Consider the following 17,966-nt stretch of genomic DNA (forward strand, 5'->3'; position numbering starts at 1 on the left):
TCACTTACATCAATGGTTCCAAAACTTTTTAACTTTATGGACCAGCGGAGAATAAAAAAAAAATTTCTGTGGAGTGATAATTTTAAATATTCTGTATCTATAATATACATAGACAACATAAAATAGACCCTCGGTATTTCATGAGATTGAGACCAATAATTACAGTACTGTATATTGTTCTACAACGGGGAAGATTGGGTATGGGACGAAAAACTTAGAAAATACACTAAAAATGCCTCCAAGACATTTATTTCAGTAACCACTGGTAGTAGCCAAGCAGTGAGCTTTACTGTAATATGTACAGGTGCATACAGTATACTCCTGTCTTCACACAGTATTGAAGGCAATTAGTAAAAAACTTAATACAGTAGTAATAAATTGAGATAAAGCAGAGAGGAACCCAAGACATTCTACCCCCTGACCGGCTTACTAAAGACTAAATAATACAGTACAGTAGTCATCACCAGGCCACTCAGGAGTCAGCTGACAGTTGCTAGAGATTAAGTAATATCATTAAAGATCACAAGTTTAAGAGCATTAGGTTTTTCTAACAAATAATTAACAAAATAAGCAACGGAAAAAAATCTGCAGGACCAATAAATCTTACGCCACTGAGCGGTGCCATATATTGGGAACCACGGCGTCCTACATCATGTGTTGGACCACACTGTATTAGTGACAAGAAATGACTCATTGGTTAAACTGGTGTATCAATATATGAGAATAAAAACTGAAGGTAATAAAAGAATGACATAACCATGTCGTCAGAGCTTACATCTTTTTTCTTCTTTTCCTCGTGTGTGTGTGGCGGCTGTTGGGGTGGGCTTTGAGTCTCTGGAGGTGGAACGGCCGTAGTCTGTGGAGGTGCGTTAGCTTCTGCCTCTGCTTCTGCCGCTATCCGATTCTCCTCCTCCTGTAACTTCTTGGCTATTTCCTCACTGTGTGAAGTGAATGACAATAAAGTTTCTTATAACACTTACTGTCTTCCTATGATAATATCTTGACTACTCTCTCTGTAAACTATGACTGTAAAACAAATTAAAGTAGTCTCCTCCAGTAACTTGTTGGCTATCTCCATCTCCTTATTGTATCATCATCATCATCGTCATCATCATCATCATCATCAATGTTTTACAGCACTTTTCCTATAACATGGAATACAATTTCTTCCTATAATAGTTTCAAGTCTCTCTTCTCCCAGAATGAGCCACAATGAAGCTCCTTATAACACAAAATACAGCATTACCTCCCTGAAATAATTGGAGTATATTCAGTTCATCGTTTAGGGAGTTTTTTGGGATAAAATAAATACAGTAGAAACTTTGTCATAAATAAGTTCAGTATTTTAAGTCCAGATAAATTGTAACAATACCGATTTTTTTTATATATTTAAAATACAGTAATACCCCGGTTATCATAAAGGATGCATCCCAAACAGTCAATGTTAATAACAAATTTGCGAATATTGGGGCAATGTTCCCCATGAGGGGGTATTACGTTCCCAGCCGGCAACTTTCACTACAATTTTTTTATATACTGAACACTTAATATACCTGTAATGCAATAAAATAAGTACAATATCATAAAAACAATACAAATGAACACTGAACAAACACATTTTATAAATCAAACATCTTTAATAAAGTTAAAATAAACATAAAATTCAGATTCACCATGCATATAAAAAATTCACTTACCGTAGGCAGAGACTGACACCAATGTTTTGACATCTGCAAAACTTTGTGAGTATGTGTGTGTAAAATGTGTGAGTGAATGAGTGGGAGGCTTTACGAAAACTTTTGCGATACAGTATTGATGCTGCCACACAATGCAACAGATCAAAGCAGACAGAGAGAGAGATCTTTCACGTAGCCCGGCCTATGAACACGCAGCAAACACACACAACCGCACAGTCTGCTCGCACAGCTTGAGCCGCCTGCACCAGAGTTGCCACACACCACCAGTACATGTTCCTCGTTTTGCTTATATAGAGATATTCCACCACTCCTCGAAGGTCAAATATCATCATACATACAAAAGAAAACTCCATTATGAAAACATGTACAGTACGGACCCCACACACGATAAATGAAATAACGCACAGCCGCACATTACACCTTTATCACGTCTAAAATATACCAAATAAAACGATAACCAGCAGAAATATCCCATTAAAACAGAAGAGAAGAGACATACAGGCATAATTAACGATCATTACAGAGGAACATTAATTACAGCATAATCGACTGAGTCTTCAGGTCACCATTCCATAGCAGGTAACTGGATCACATCTGGCATATCTACCGAGCACTACTTCAGACAGTAGGGTGTGAGTACTGCAGTTAGCCCCCAAGGATTAAATTTTTTTTACTGTAGTGTATCGTAATTATTTTTTCTAAGTCACTTTGTAAATATCAGGGTTGTGAAAAGCGAGGTATTACTATATACGTAGTTTGGTAACATGAGACAAGAACATCATAAAGTATCTGTATGAGTTTATCTTGTGTGAGTTGGTAAATAGTTTAAGTAAATTTCGATAATATCTGAGAGAGAATAAGTCCCAGTCTGACCTCGGTTCGAATGATAAAAAATAAATAAAACTAATAGAATCCAAGAAGACTGCAATGCCATAGTTACTTGTTATATTTCAGCCAATCAGAATGAAATGTGTTAATCCAAATATAAAACATGTTTCCAGTCAGCTGTAGCCTGTGAGATGGCTGCCATACAGCCTGTATAGTGAATTTTGCTGTATAGAAGTTCAGTATAGAGATATAATAATGTAATGTATTCTCCCCAGTAACTTCTTGGCCCCTCCTCCCTGCAGAGTAAATATAACAAGGCTCCTTGTAACACAATATACTGTACGGGCTTCTCTTTCTACAACTATTTGAATTTCTTGGTTATCTTCTTCCTGAGAGTACCTAATACAGTACAAATATGTTCTTCATAACACAAAATATTAATAACTAACACCATAGTTTAATATGGCTTCTGAACATCCATCTTTTAAAATAAAAAAAATTCTAACATACAACAATGGTTAACACACTGCGTAACACAATATTATTATTATTATTGTTCCAGAATCATAACCTTTCAAGTGTACTAGTGATTCCAACTTATGACTATAAATAATCAATCTTTCAAAATCTATAAGCTTCCAAAGGCTATGTTATCTATCCACATAATACTTACTAAAATATGACAGCAGCATAGTAAAAACCCATAATTCGTACTCCCCTAACGTGAAATCGCTCATGATTTGTAATATTTTTCTTACGAAATATATGTAAAAATTTTGTAATATTTGGAAAAATTTTGTACTATGAGAAATTTACGAATATGTATGACACACATGTCACCATGGAATGCGACCGCCTGTCTCAGTGTAAACAAGTATACGCGTGTCAGTCAGTTCACGGGGGTCAGTCGTGGAGTGCACGTCTACTGTCTACTGCACAAGTTTTTCCACTTGTTTTTCAATCATTACCCAGTGTTTGAGCCTATATGCCTGATAACCCTAAATCTGGTAGTGTACTTATATGTGTTTAAATTTTGATTGGGGCAGATAACAGGAAAAGTACCGTCGCTTTGTTTGTTTTTCCCTCGAGAGAAAATGTCCCTCATAATTCGTAAGGGCTAGAGACCTTATTATTTCGAATTATGGGGTTTTTACTGTATAATAATGGACGAAAAAGAGCATGTTGCTAATATAAAAATGCCAGATATGAACCATAAAAAAGGCCATTAGACCATGTTGAATCCTTCTGACACAAACTATACACAATGAGTGGAGAGGGAGAACATTATCTTCCGCAGAACACTCACTCTGACATATTATGTAGACCTAGTGAGTCCTTCAAACGTTCAAAGGATTGTTGTTGACGTTGTTGCAGGTCTACTTCATGCTGGAGCATTGCTGCCAACTGTTGACTGAAAAAAATGTTATTACATTACAATAAAGTCTTATTCTATATTGTCTTACATTACTCTTGTACTATACACCATTTACTCCCTTTCTTGTAATTTCTTTATCTCTCATTATTTCCCCACAAAAGTGTAGGAGGAATAGAGATAATAGATATACACAGATAGTAATAGCTAGATAGACAGTACTTATATATATTAAGCCTGAAAAGGTTTTTTCCAATAGTGTCCATAGCGTTCAGGACGCTCCCGTTAATGTGCAGGCCTTTACGGGACTAAGACAATAAACTACTGTACCCCTAAACAACAGCTGCAAGTTGATCTTATGATTGCCCATCTTTCTCGGTCACTGTTAACCCCATAAACATGGAGCCTGGTTACAAACATTGTCCTCTAGAAGCAGTAGGTCTAAAGTCAGCCATATAAATGGAGTCCATGTGCAAATCCTCTCCTCTGCTACTGAACTAATGTCTAATCCCACCAGGGAAGGAGGAATACAAGCCATGCATTCCTCCTCCTCAATTATAAAATGGGAGTCCAAAAAATTCCAGTGAGTGATCTGTGAGAATTTGAAGCAGAAAAGAACAAGAAATTCATATCACACCCCTTGCTTATGATGCATCTCTTGTAAAATAATGGGAATAATTTTATTCCAAATACCATACAATAAAGATTATTTTGATTCTCATTAATATACCTTGTAATGTAGACTATCTATACTTGGGTATGGCCATGCTCCCTTTTCCAAAAGGGAGTGAGAGATATCCTTCTTGAAAATACAGTGGAGCAGTGTCTGCTAACACACCACCACCCAGCACCAACACCCCTCAAATAACACACAGTGAGTGTGAACAACTGCAGGAGGAAGTAGTTGTACAGACTCACTGTGGGTTGCAAGCATGTCACACCGATCTAGTTTTGGGTCATGATGAAAAAGTTTAAGTCTTTAAGAACCAGAACCACTGCTCTAGATGAATCCTTATACTGTACTGTATATTTCTCAGGAAAGATCAACGTTATGTGCCCTCTTAGCTGGTTGATCAGTGCACATATAAATGATGCTATTGTATTAACACACCAAGCTTAACACTGAAAATTCCAAAAGAAACAATCACCAAAGGATTAGCATTACTTCCAAGTACATTCATGTTAAGTACATAAAGATTCTACAATATCTAGTCAATAATTTAGTAAATTTAAGTTATGATTAACTCAAAACTGGAGGATTTAAGAATGAAATCTCATTTCATAGCTACAAGAAATGAGATGCGTGACCTGTAAGATGTCTACCTTGACCAGGGTACTCTGACATGTTTTAGAGGCAGGTTCTTGATGAACATTGCAAAATTTGATGCAAGCAGTTCCCAACTTAACAAAACTTGGGTTGAATAATTGAGACATAGTTCAAAAACTATATTGAAACAATCTGGATGTATTGTACAATACTGTATCTGTATCTGTTTTGAAGAAACTGACTGTACTCTGTATAGTACAGTACTAAAAAAAAGACTGTTCTTGTTTTGTGATTTATATATGTAAATGTATTCTAGTCAGTTGTAAATTCTTCTGAAAAAGCTCCAACAAAAGAAGATATGCTTGTCCTGCTGCTGGGTCATAAATGAAACTAATTCCTCTGTGGCCATAAGAAGGGATGTGATTATCATAAATTTAATAACCAACCAATTTTGGATCACTTGAAACATGAGAGAAAGCAGAAGGGATAAAATAATTAAGAGTATCACGGGTAGGCAGGTAACCTTTCGTTACATCGGAGAGTAGCAAAGCTGCCCTGACAGCTAAGAGGGTGCTTGGAATTCCTACATATAATGCCCAGTTCCCACTCTGTAACACTGGGCTGAGGATAAGAAAGGCACCCAGCCATATAATTGCTTTATATTTGCCTGACTGTAGCCAGGACACCATGCAATCAGGTAATCATGGCTAACTCATACAGGTGTGGTAAATGACTGTAAATTAGTGATGACGACGATGATAATGATGAGTCCCATCTGCCTAATTTATCACAAATGACTCCGACCCTACTGATCATAAGTGATAGGCCGGAGACAAAACAAGAGTTTGCTGTAACCTTTGAAGGCAAATAAATCTATGGAAAAAAAAGAAAAAAGACATTAGTATAAGAATAATTCTGAGTGAGAGAAACCCCTTCCTGGCTGGTGTTAGTCTCTGTAAGGCCTTTACCCCACAGTCCAAATCCTCGGTGTTGTCTCATGGAAAGAGAATTGACTTTTTCAAGAAACAAAATTTTTGTTGATCCCTATTTTGTCAGTTACTCCAAAGAAAAAGAATTTACTTGATCTCTCTTTAATGATTCAAACAACATAGAGTCATTAAAGCATGAGGACCCAAAAGCTCTTTCATGTCTAAGTATAACTTTTTTTTCTATATTTTCAATTTCTTTCCGTTCTTTTTTTTTCGCCCCCCAGGCTCCGTTGTGGGTCGTTTGACCTGTGCCCGGTTTGGCTAATTCCCGTAAAAAAAAAAAAAAGTGAAAATTATCTGTGGTTTTTGAACAGGTGTCTCTATAAGACACCTCTGGAAATGAATTACCTGAAATAAATATAAAATTTAGAATGTCACATGACACTACCCCATAAATATTTCTTTGATATGCCAAATAAAATTCTGCCTTTGTTTTCACATCTACCATACTAAGAATGAAACCAAATCCACAGTTCTTTTGAGGACAGGTACAGTGGTATGTCAAAAGTTTATGTTCACTCTGTGGTTCATTTGCATTAGAATAAACCAAAACATGTACAGTACATTTACTCATATAACAAATATACTGTACAGTATATGAATACTAAACTCCATATCAATAAAAAATAGCACACAATAAACTGTGAAATTGTTATGTTGCAATATTAAAAACATGTATTTCCAAAATCGTCTAAGAATGTGAAATTAAAAGATTTCACCTCGACATTTATTCACTTTGGATATTCTAAATTAAAAAACTCGCAGCCAAAGCACTCAAATGAGATCAAGATTAGCTTACTGGTCTTAGTGGACAGCAGGAGTTTGAGGGAATCAACACATGGACTCATATTATATGACTTGGAGGGCTTTGAAAATTATATTTATTAGTCTATTGCACAGGTACTGATGACTGACAAGAAGCCCCAATGCACTACAAATGAACCATCCGATCAAATGGGATCAAATCTTCAACCATGATTTGATGGGGTGAGATATCATCTGGCCTTAAGCAGCAGGACACTATATTGTGCCCTTACACAAGTGAACCTTCAAGCAAAAAGCAGTTTATATCAAGCAGGTCAGTTTTTGATGATCTACAGGTTATAAAATGAAGTACAGAAATGGACACCATAACATTCAAAAAATTCTGAGGAGTAACACGTGGAAGATTATAAAACATGACAGTGTGTGAGGGTGCAGAGCGTGGCATTAATGAGTGAAAAGGTAATTGCTTAAGCACTCTTTCACTGTCACCATCAACATTAAGTATATCCTTACTCTGAACTGATTTGCTGTTGCATGGTCATATTCTGAGTAGAACTAGCTGATGAAGAAGATGGTTCAGGAGCAGGAGGGATGGGCTCAAAGTTTCCATTCACGAACTCGGAGAAAGTGGCATCCACATCATTAAGTGTTTCCCACACCATGTTTTCATGTAGGAAGCCTTGATCAGTTAGCAGCTGGTATAGTTGGTCCTGAGTATAGACAAACTCATTAGTAAAAATATTCTACTCAAAAAAGTTTTCAAAATATCAGCTATGCATTTAACATAAGAGATACATATTTCAAACCTATGAAACAATAATCTATATACTGTATAAGACAAGGATTATAACACAACAAAAAATAAAGTTATTTACCCCTTTTTTATATATGGTGGAGAAGTGATTGTTGCGGAAAAGGACAGCTATTTCCTCCCGTACCAGGGAAGACCCCAGCTCAAACAGTCCATGGATAGTCAGCTGGGACCCACTGTTAGTCATAAACTCCTCACACAACATGGCTAAAAAATAACCCACAGTATTAAATAACATAACCATAAATAATGTTAATATTTACGCTAATTTCCCATTTATGCTAAAGTAAGCCCAAAATTTACGTGATATTAAGTTCTTAAAAACCCTCAAGGCATAGACTTTGTTATACCGGTTCTCTCTCTCCAGGTCAGCAATGTACTACTGTAAAATCATTACTTGAAATTCTACAAGGTAAGGTCATACAGTTCAATTATAAATTTTTAAATTATGTGAAGTGTTATACAAACATCTCAGATCATTATTTGTGCAAACTGGAGGTCTTCTGTAAAGTATATGGGAATGTTAACAATAAAAAATTCAATCAATATGAAAAGTATTGTTTGAAGTTGAGGAATAAATGAACATTTATTTCTGATACACTTAAAACTACTTGAAGAGCAAGACTCCTTAATGAAAACAGCTTCATGTAATGGTTTTAACATTAAACTAAAATATAATTATGCATGTGCTTAAAATAATAGCACCAATATCTCTGTTTGAATTCACCATTCACGTGAAGTATCTTATAATACCCACCACCGCCATAGATGGTGGGTATGAGTGCTAAAAGTCTTATGACACAAGGTAATTAAAGAATAATCACTTTAAATGCAAGAGGTTCTACATTTAGTAAAATAAATTTATTTGTACATTAAACCCCGGATATACCGAACTTCAGCTTTCACGAGGGTCTATCAAACATGTGTAAAGTTAATATAGTTACCTAGAACTGACCACCTCAACATCACCAGAAAACAACCACAGATTCAACCTCAGAAAGGTAAATACAGCTACATTTAGTACTCTTAATGAATCACCTTTCCCCCCAATTGGTCCATTATATCTAGGGTTTACTGTACTGTAGATATTTAGTGATGGAAATTTCAAATAGTAAATATCTAAGAGAAAATGTTGTAAAATACCTTTCACCAGAAGATCATTGTTATTGTTTTTTATAGCTTCTTCTCTCCAGGCAAAGATGTTGTTTGTGAGCTGGTTGTAGGACAAGTCTTTAATGATAGCAGCTGCCTCACTGGAGGGGTCTACCACCCACCCATGGTACAGCATGATGCCAAGCAGGTCAAACACGCACAGCTCACCCGTAAATTCAAAGTCCCTAACACTGTGGATCAAAAACATTTCTCAATGAAGTGCAGTAACATACAAAGTGACTAAAACTATATATCAGAAACATATCTCAGAGAAGTGAAATATAATTCAAAGGTTCCAACACTGTGGGTCATAAAAAGTTTCAAAGAAAGAAAAATATTTCCATGTAAAAAATGTAAACAGTACCTTTTAGTTAATCACTACAATGGAACATATTCTCCCTTATACACAAACAAATCTTTACACCTCAATGACAGCTGTAATATATATACCGAGTAATTGCAGATTTGTTGAAGAGCTGATCAAATAACATGATTATTTTATATCTTCCTCAGTTAGGATATCTGGTCTGCTCCTCAATCAACAAAATATGTACTACAGTGATAAATGAACTGCACACAACACTTGCTTTCTATTTCTACTTTAACTTCTACATGTAACAGCATCATACTGTACTCTTAGAATTAACATCAAAAGTCAGCAGAAGGCCTCCTAAAAATTTAACCAGAACAATTTAAATTAAATGAGATACCGGTACTGTACAGTACTAACACAGGTCATTAAGTTAAAACAAACACTTAACTCACCCAGAAAACTTAACATTAACATCAAGGCCAGTGAGCAATTTATGTAAAATACTGATGGCATCTTCAGTGTTTTTCTCAACATGGCGCCTCATCTCTGAGGGCAGAGAATTTCTTGGCTGATCGAATAATGCATTTCCAACCACCAGAACCAACTCACCCCCTGTGATTTCTGATCGGTCCGCTGGTAGTGTAATCTGACCCTGTAAGATACATATACAGTATTAATCACAAACTGCCAATAAATGTGGTTTCACTGAAGGTGTTAGTGAAAAAATTTTGAGACTATAAAAAAGTTTGAAAAGTGTCAAATCCTGATCATATTTCATACAAATTAGTCAAGTTTATGAAATCCATTTAAACCTTTGGCATCTCAGCACGCTGCCTTTGACTTCACACTTAGTCAGCATGAACTTGTGTCATTATAGCAGGTAAAATGATAGAAAGGGGTTGGCATCCTATTCACTAATGTACTACGGTAAATACCATCAATAATAGAAGTACAAGTGCCCATCAGAAAATTCTCTGTGGCCATCCAACCCAATATACTGAAATCTCACTAATTCAATATCATTGGGACTCTGGACTGATCAAATTACAGTAGTCAGAAATATAGAATTTCCCCTACATATTGTACAGTAATTACAGTACTGTAACTCCAAATCACCTCACAATTCCATTACTGAATATTTTAACACACTGTAGCTAACTCTACAAACTATCTAGAATTATTATATTTACAGGTTATGTTGTATTTACTGAAATACAGGCATTCCCGCAATACAGAAATTCGCCGTTGCTAAATTTTGAAATTATGACCCAAAAATTTGTGATGCAGACAACAAAAATCTTGTCCTTATGGAATTTTGGTAAACTTTTTAATTTTTCAAAAATAAAAATCATAATATAATGTACAGGTGTAACAAAGAAATTCAACCCAAATAAATTTATTTCGTGTGGATTCTTGGTGGTAGCTAAAAGATGGTTGGAGGGCGGCTCACTTCCCCAGCAGCCACCAAACAATGGCGCTGCTCAATTTGAATTATTTCCCCAGTTTGTGTTCAGTTATGTGTCTGTGTTACTGTGTACTGCACCATTATTCAAGATGAGTGGAAAAAGGCCATCAAGTTCAAGTGAAAGCAGTGGTGATAAAAGATTCCATAAAGGAATTATGTTGGACATTAAACACGATGTTTTAGGGAGGTCATTTCCAGTAATTCCGATCGCACCACCTCACCTCATGCAGCACTCAACATCATTTCTGGTGAGTTAAATTCATGTATGCAGTTATTATAATGTTACATTTTGAATGAATCGTTGTAGTGTTTAAAACTCAATTTTTATTCATACACTTGTATGTACTTGTGTTACTATTTTGGGCCGCAAAAAATTTCCATAGGAATGCATCTCAGCTTCTATAATGGGAGTCAATGGGAAAATGGTTTCGTCATACGGAATTTCGCAATGCGGAAAGATTTTCAGGAATGGAACCCTTCCGTAACCCAAGGGATGCCTATACTGTATTAAAAATTTCCCACAAAATACAGTATACACTGAAGTTGCTATAATTTGTTAAATACAAATTCATATGTACCTCTGTTACTACCTCTTTTAAATTTTGTGGTCAGATATTTATAATTCGCAAACAAGTGCCAGATGCCGCAGAAGTTATTTACACAAGAGACCATAAAAGTTGTGGAAATAAAATTTCAATGCTCAAATCTGACTTAAAAATAATGAAAGTACAGTACAGTATAATATAATAATATAAAATAAGAGAAATGAAGAGTGGAAAGTGGATTCTGTGTAGGAGAGGTATACTATAGTAGGTAGGTGGGTGGGTGGCTTGCTGGAGTAAGCAGAAATTCTCCACCCTCCAACCCCTTTATAAAGACAGTGTGCAATTTCACCATAATTCCCATATAATTTAGGTTCATATGTTGTGTGGTTAATAAAACATTATCATAATTTTTTTTTTTTTGAGAAAAAATACCACTCTCGACCCCAGATGAGTTATTATGCTATATTAAATTCCTGTGACTTTGTTGACATGGGCAAACAGGTGGCCAGCCAGCAACTCCCAGCATCTGCCTGGCTCCATGTTGGTGCGATGTCATACATTGCTATATGACATCAGAGACGGCCGTCAAAATGTGCTAGTAAGAATCAGGCTTAAGACAGAGATGTGAAACTCCAGTGTTTCAAAATAGTGTATTGATAAGCATTAAGATTCACATTAGTAAAGATGGGTAGTTTAAGAACCATTGTGGGAGCTCAGAGTAATGACAGAATGAGCAATGAAAAATTAAAAGAATGTGTGGGTTCCAGGTTCAAATATGTCTGAAGAGTCAAATGGATGAGAGTAATCAAATGTGTTATACACATATGGAGTACATGGGATGTGGGAGACTGAGTAGAAAGATTCATAAAATAAAACTGTTGAAAGCAAGAGGTGATCAACTGAGAAAGGTATGAATAGACACTACAGGTGCATTGGATGTGTCACCCAAAGACTGATGATGCACGCATTAATCCAACCCACACACAAGTGGGGAGGAAGTAAAGATGATATATTTTTGTCCCTCTGTATAATATATCTGGATAATTTTATGAAATGAATACAGTACAGTACAGTACAGTATTAAGAAATGTCTGGAGAGATAAGATGCACAGAATAGTCCAGTAGCTAAATGCAGAATTAATAACTAGATAAGTTGTCAAAATAAGTGCTAGAGAGACCTGACCTGGGTTTGCTAACACGTTATAGACATACTGAGAGAACATGAAGCAAAAATTAAATAAATAAAAAAGTGCAGGATGGGGTAGAGGATGCACTACATATGAGTGGTTAGACAGGAAGCAGTATTACAAGTGAATGAAAAGAGAGTACTGTATGGTGTTGAATAAATTATTTATGGGGTAGGAGGTGCTGCTGATGGGTGATGCAACTTGTATAAAATAAAAGGAATAAACTAGATAAATATCTTGAGGCCTTGTTGTAGAAGGAGAATACTGTAGCAGAACATGTCTGTTAGTGTAATAAATGTGAATGAATGACAACAAATAAAAGGAAAGACTATTTACTCCTAGGTATAACTACAGTACCCTACAGTACAGTATACAGTATAAGCAGGAAAGTGTGGACGTGAAAAAATATAACTATCATGATTGTCAGTTATTATCATTAATAGCTCACCATGTAGCAATTGTACCAATTTACAGCATTTGCATTCACTAATTTTCTTAAATTGCATTTAAATTTTAGATCAGCTACATAATACTGAACTGTAAGTACCACAGTAAAGTTGTTTACTTACCTTAAGAATCATAACATTAACAATTGCTAGAAGTGGACAAGGACCATTGTTATTTTGTGTGATAATGGGCACCTCAATATCCTGCCACTTGATCTTCTTGATCTTGTGCACAACATCTGAGGGGTCAACAGGGTGAGGTTCAGGACTGCGCTTTTCTGAGCCTGGAGCAGCTGTCACTGCTGATGAAACAGTTGGTTGCGATCTTTGGGGCTGGGAAGCCTGAGTAGGGATCTCCTCAGCTTCAGGTAGGATACCCATGGAAGGCAGCACCGATTCTCCCTGTGATATCCAGCCACAAACACCACTACAGTCCTCTGGTTTTGAATCATCTTTATCAAGTTTCACACTGAGCTGCTCAACTAGTTCCGAGCTGTTTCGTTCATGGTCCTCGCCAGAGGCGCTTAACTCACTATTCTTTAGTTCACTTTCAAAACTCTCAGTTAGAAGATCAGGCAGACCTACAGCACTCTGCTTTTCAGGATTGTCCTCTACAGTTGGCACTATGGTTAAATTTCCTAAGTTTCTCTCCCCCTGCTCCAATGGTGATGGAGTTAAGGAGGTATGTGAAGTTTGTGAAGGCACTTTGGGACACACATTCTCTGGGTCCTGAGTACCAGCAGACACAGGTTTATCAGTATTTTGTGGCTCCTGCTGCGAGTCTTTTTCTGTGGCTCCTGATGCTGCTGTCTCGGCTACTACTGGCTTATCTTCAGAGCAAGTCAGCTCTCCCTCACCCGCCTCACATGCAGATTTTCCTGAAATATACAAAATACAGTACTGTACTTTACTCAGTCTCCCAATAAAATACATTTCATATTATACAATGACAGTAACTAAAAAAGGCAACACAATCAAAGAAACTGAAGAGGAGTTAATATCTCTCAGATGCCAGGAGTAGTATCTTACCAAACCTAACATGAACTAATGGGAGTACAGGTATAGTGATGAGCAGGAAATTGTTGAGCCAAAATTACCACAGTACATGTACAGTAAGACACAAAGTGGAAGTAAAGTAAGGAAGAGAGTACCGATAGACTGGGGTTTGCTCACATAACAAGAGCATATTGAGAGCATGGGAAGAGAACGATTGGTATAAAGTACAGTATGTAGAATTCAGAGGAGGATGGTACTGTACAGTACTCTAGTAAGAGGATGGGTAGACTAATGGAATGGAAGGACAGGGTGAAGGATAAGTGAAGGGACTCAACACAGAGGGAGAAACAATGATTGGAGAGCAGGACACCAAGTGATTTTTACTGATGAACATCCTGCTAGTGAGTGATGTTAGGGTGTGTGAGGGACTACTATAAACCAGATGCTGTACTGTACACACCTTGAGGACTTGTCATGGAAGGGAAATACCATATCAAACACAAATGCATTATAGCAGATGGAATGAATAGAGAGAGTTTGGGGGGGGGTTATGTGTTCCTTCTTGATTCCAGTAGCCACCCTACATATTAGAATGAAAAGGCTTGGAAGAGTAAATATACATACTGTATACTGCACTGTACTGCATATTATATAAACCATTAGTTGAACAACATTTTGTCACATTAAACAGAATATTATTATGAATGTCTACAGTATAATACAAAAAACAAAATTACTAAATATGTACAGTACTATGCTGTATAATGGACTGCACATATATGTCACAAAAAATTGCATTTTTATATTACAACTCTTAAATAAGAGAAAAGTAATAAATAACGAGAAAGCAAGTCAATTCTTGTATGTGTAGCACTGTATCCCAACCCCCTAAACCTGTTAAATCTACCATAATCAAGGATAGTTCAGCTCACCAGTTATTGTAAAGGTCTTGTTTAATACAGTATGTTCTATGAGCAACAGTATCTACCACTGACTAAGTGCCACTCAATAAATAAAGTTAACAATCCTATGCTGTTATGATAATTGGTAACATAGTTTCATTATCATTGGCTGTGGTAGAGCCAACAAGAGTACATTGTAGATCGGTAAATTGGCAAGAAGCCACAAGAAAACTCAGCTCCCTTCAGATACAGTATCAGACACTCAGTAAGGTGAGCAACCTACTTATTCCTTAAGTATTTTCATCTAAATACTGTACAGTACCAGCTACCCTCATTAAACAAGGGGGTTACATTCTTGAATACATTGTGAAAGGTTAAATTACATTTGGCAATTTTAATATTTTAAGGGAAACCGTTCATGGATATTGTGCTACATATTAAAAAAATATTTAGATTTTTGTCAAGAAACATGTAAACTGGAATAAAAATAGAAGCAATAATAACTAAAACCAAAGAGTTCATGAATTATAATTGACCTCAGAGTTAAAAACCTGATGAGAGAGGCTGTGTGACACTGCACAGAAAAGGAAATCTGTCATCATGTACCATAGCAAATACAAGTAGTATAGAAAATCGTGATGATGATTTATGTGTAAGTGCAATTTGTAACAAAAAGTTAACAACCAAGATTAATAACACAATAAGAGAATCCAAAGCCATTTTTAACCCTTAGACTGCTCTTGGCTGCCTGTTAAAAAGCTATGGTTATTTTTATCTTAGGTACAGTATTTTATTCTGGCTAATGCTAGATGACTTTATTCAGCTTAGGAAGGGCCTCTACACCCTCATGGTTAAAGGTACAGTATTTAACATTCGCCTATTGGGGACCCAGGGTGATGGTGATTAGCTTAAACAGTTCTCTCATCATCAGTTTTGTTAAAGATGATGCAAGGCTGCTCTATGGTACCAAATTTCACTACTACAATTAAAAATACAAGGCAGACAAAAGTGTCTAATTAAGCATTTCCTGTCACCTCTTAGAGAGGAAACACAACAACGCAGTAGCTCACCTCAGGAGAGATAACCTCATATCTACTGACTACTGTACTTCATTTCTCTGAGCCCTCGATATGGCATTGTCCAGGAAGTTTATACAGTAGTCTTTAATGTGAGGAGAACTGAATGAGTGACCTCACAGCTCACAAAGTCTGTACTGTATAATCCATCAGAAGGGTCAGAGAGGCAAAAATTATATTTCTGTACCTGCAGTATAATTCTACCTTGAACTACTGTACAATCAAGAAAGTAATGCAAGGAACAGATAAATATAGCAACTCTAATACTGCAGGAAGAATATCAAGTGCAAACAGTTGACAGGAGGGCATTTATCAACAAATTAACTTATTATTTTGGGTAAGAATGCAACCACCAACTGTAAGCAGCAAAGATTAAAAAAAGGCAAAGTGAAATTGTAAAACAACAAAGACTGTTTTCTTCCCAGCCTGTGCACTCCATGAAGGTAAAGCAGCATCACTCAGAGATTTGTACCGGTTACAATTAGACAAGAGTTCAATGATAATTTCATCCATTTTGTTCCAACACTAACGGTAATGGTCATCAAGGCCATCAACTACTTCCTGTTGTGTTCAACTTTGGCATGAAAGTTGCATGAAGACCAAACCATATATTCTCAGTGCCATGACTTGTTCTTAACACAGTATTATCTTTACAAAAGACTTTACAAAATCCATTGTTTGTATAAATATAGTGAGAATAATTCACAATATAATATTTGATTTAAACCTCACATTTTGCCTCTACAGTACTTCACAGCCTTGTTCCTTAATAGGGTAAAGTGCAGTATGTGGTTTTTATACATACAGTAATTGTGTATTATACAAACACTACTTTTCAATTTAAAACACAGTAAGAACACCGAGGTAAAGCGTCATAAGAAAGTTCTACATATAAGTGTCGGCCTTCTCTATCTCCTCCCAGTGTACCTTGAGTCTACTGTACCGTACAGGTATTCACAAGTCATCATCTTCAAATTTACTTCTCTCATATTCTTTTAAGTTTCCTTATTAATAATAATATAAGGTAAGTGGAGGTGAGATGGAAGTGACTATCAACAAATTGATCATGTCAAAGGAATAAGATGATGCAACAAAACATGACACAACAGCCAATGCCAACCAATTTCCCAAGAATTTCATTTGATCAAACAAAACCTTATAAGACTTCCAGGGGGGAATTTCTGATATATAAAGTGATAAAAGAGCCACGTTATAATATTCAATTTCACTTTTATGATAATAACCAAAATGTCTGCTTGCAAGCACCCTAATGAAACGTTTCACCTCTGGACCTCAATTTAAGATACATTAAAACCCTTTTCATCACATAAATTACAAGAGACTCTTGAGTATCCATCAACGAGCGAGACACTGCTCACCTGGGGTATCCATAGTTATTGCATGGTGAATGGTGAGGGTGGTAACATGACTAATGTATGTAGGGTGGAGGCAGACCGAGCACCATCTGTAGTAAACAAACAGCTCAGCAGCGCCACCGTCAGCCAGCGGCACTCACCACAACCTCACTGGTCACTCACTCACCACAACCTCACTCACCACTCACTCACTCACAACTCCATAACCCAGATGTAATCATTCGTATCTTTATTTTATTTAGTACTACATGGCCTCACACTCATCTTGTGTTGACTAAGTTAATGAGAAATATAAAACGAAGTAAGATATCGTACATTGTCTGTTGTTTATGTCAAGTTGACACCTGGAAATTTACAGGGATTTTTGTTTAAGTAAACTTATGTCTTAAGTATTAGCCTGGTTTTATTTTATTTTCGAAAATAAGACAATTCGAATTTTCCGTAATCTTTAATTGCGCGTTAATTTAGTTACTGCGTAGCCAAATTCATATGAACGGAATGAGACGAGTCATGTGACGTCACAGGTGGAGAATTAGCTCAGCTGGTACGCGAGATATTCTCAAGAAACAGGTAAATAATTTACTCCAGCAGATTCTTAGAAAAGATACAAATAAAACAAATCACTGTAGTTTAGCTTAAATTAAACAAGATTGGTATATGTAATCAGAGTAAGTTAACATTTTTAATGTAGGGTTTTACCCAATATTTGTTGACAAAGAAATACAGGGTGTTCCCGTTCTGATTTCTTTTTTTCTTTAATCCTCTTCACCACTGATCGG

The 17,966-nt window shown here is 36.3% G+C and overlaps 1 protein-coding gene across 2 annotated transcripts in view; it reads right to left on the bottom strand.

Moving 5' to 3' along the window:
* Nucleotides 1-17,327, bottom strand: part of LOC121867475 (ubiquitin carboxyl-terminal hydrolase MINDY-1-like) — a 31,000-nt gene extending 13,673 nt beyond the window's left edge. Inside the window, exons 1-8 of one of the 2 annotated variants that reach the window (XM_042367412.1) lie at nt 17,191-17,327; nt 12,961-13,715; nt 9,647-9,846; nt 8,873-9,072; nt 7,794-7,936; nt 7,432-7,628; nt 3,832-3,936; nt 776-938 (exon numbers count right to left, since the gene is read on the bottom strand). In XM_042367412.1, the coding sequence (XP_042223346.1) occupies nt 776-938; nt 3,832-3,936; nt 7,432-7,628; nt 7,794-7,936; nt 8,873-9,072; nt 9,647-9,846; nt 12,961-13,715; nt 17,191-17,203 (1,776 nt within the window). In that variant the 5' untranslated portion in view covers nt 17,204-17,327. The remainder of the gene's footprint in view (nt 1-775; nt 939-3,831; nt 3,937-7,431; nt 7,629-7,793; nt 7,937-8,872; nt 9,073-9,646; nt 9,847-12,960; nt 13,716-17,190) is intronic. The other variant, XM_042367413.1, reaches the window with a different exon arrangement.
* Nucleotides 17,328-17,966: the final 639 nt, after the last annotated feature.

This window comes from Homarus americanus, unplaced genomic scaffold, assembly GCF_018991925.1.
Source record: "Homarus americanus isolate GMGI-L3 unplaced genomic scaffold, GMGI_Hamer_2.0 scaffold23598, whole genome shotgun sequence".
NCBI lineage: Eukaryota > Metazoa > Arthropoda > Malacostraca > Decapoda > Nephropidae > Homarus > Homarus americanus.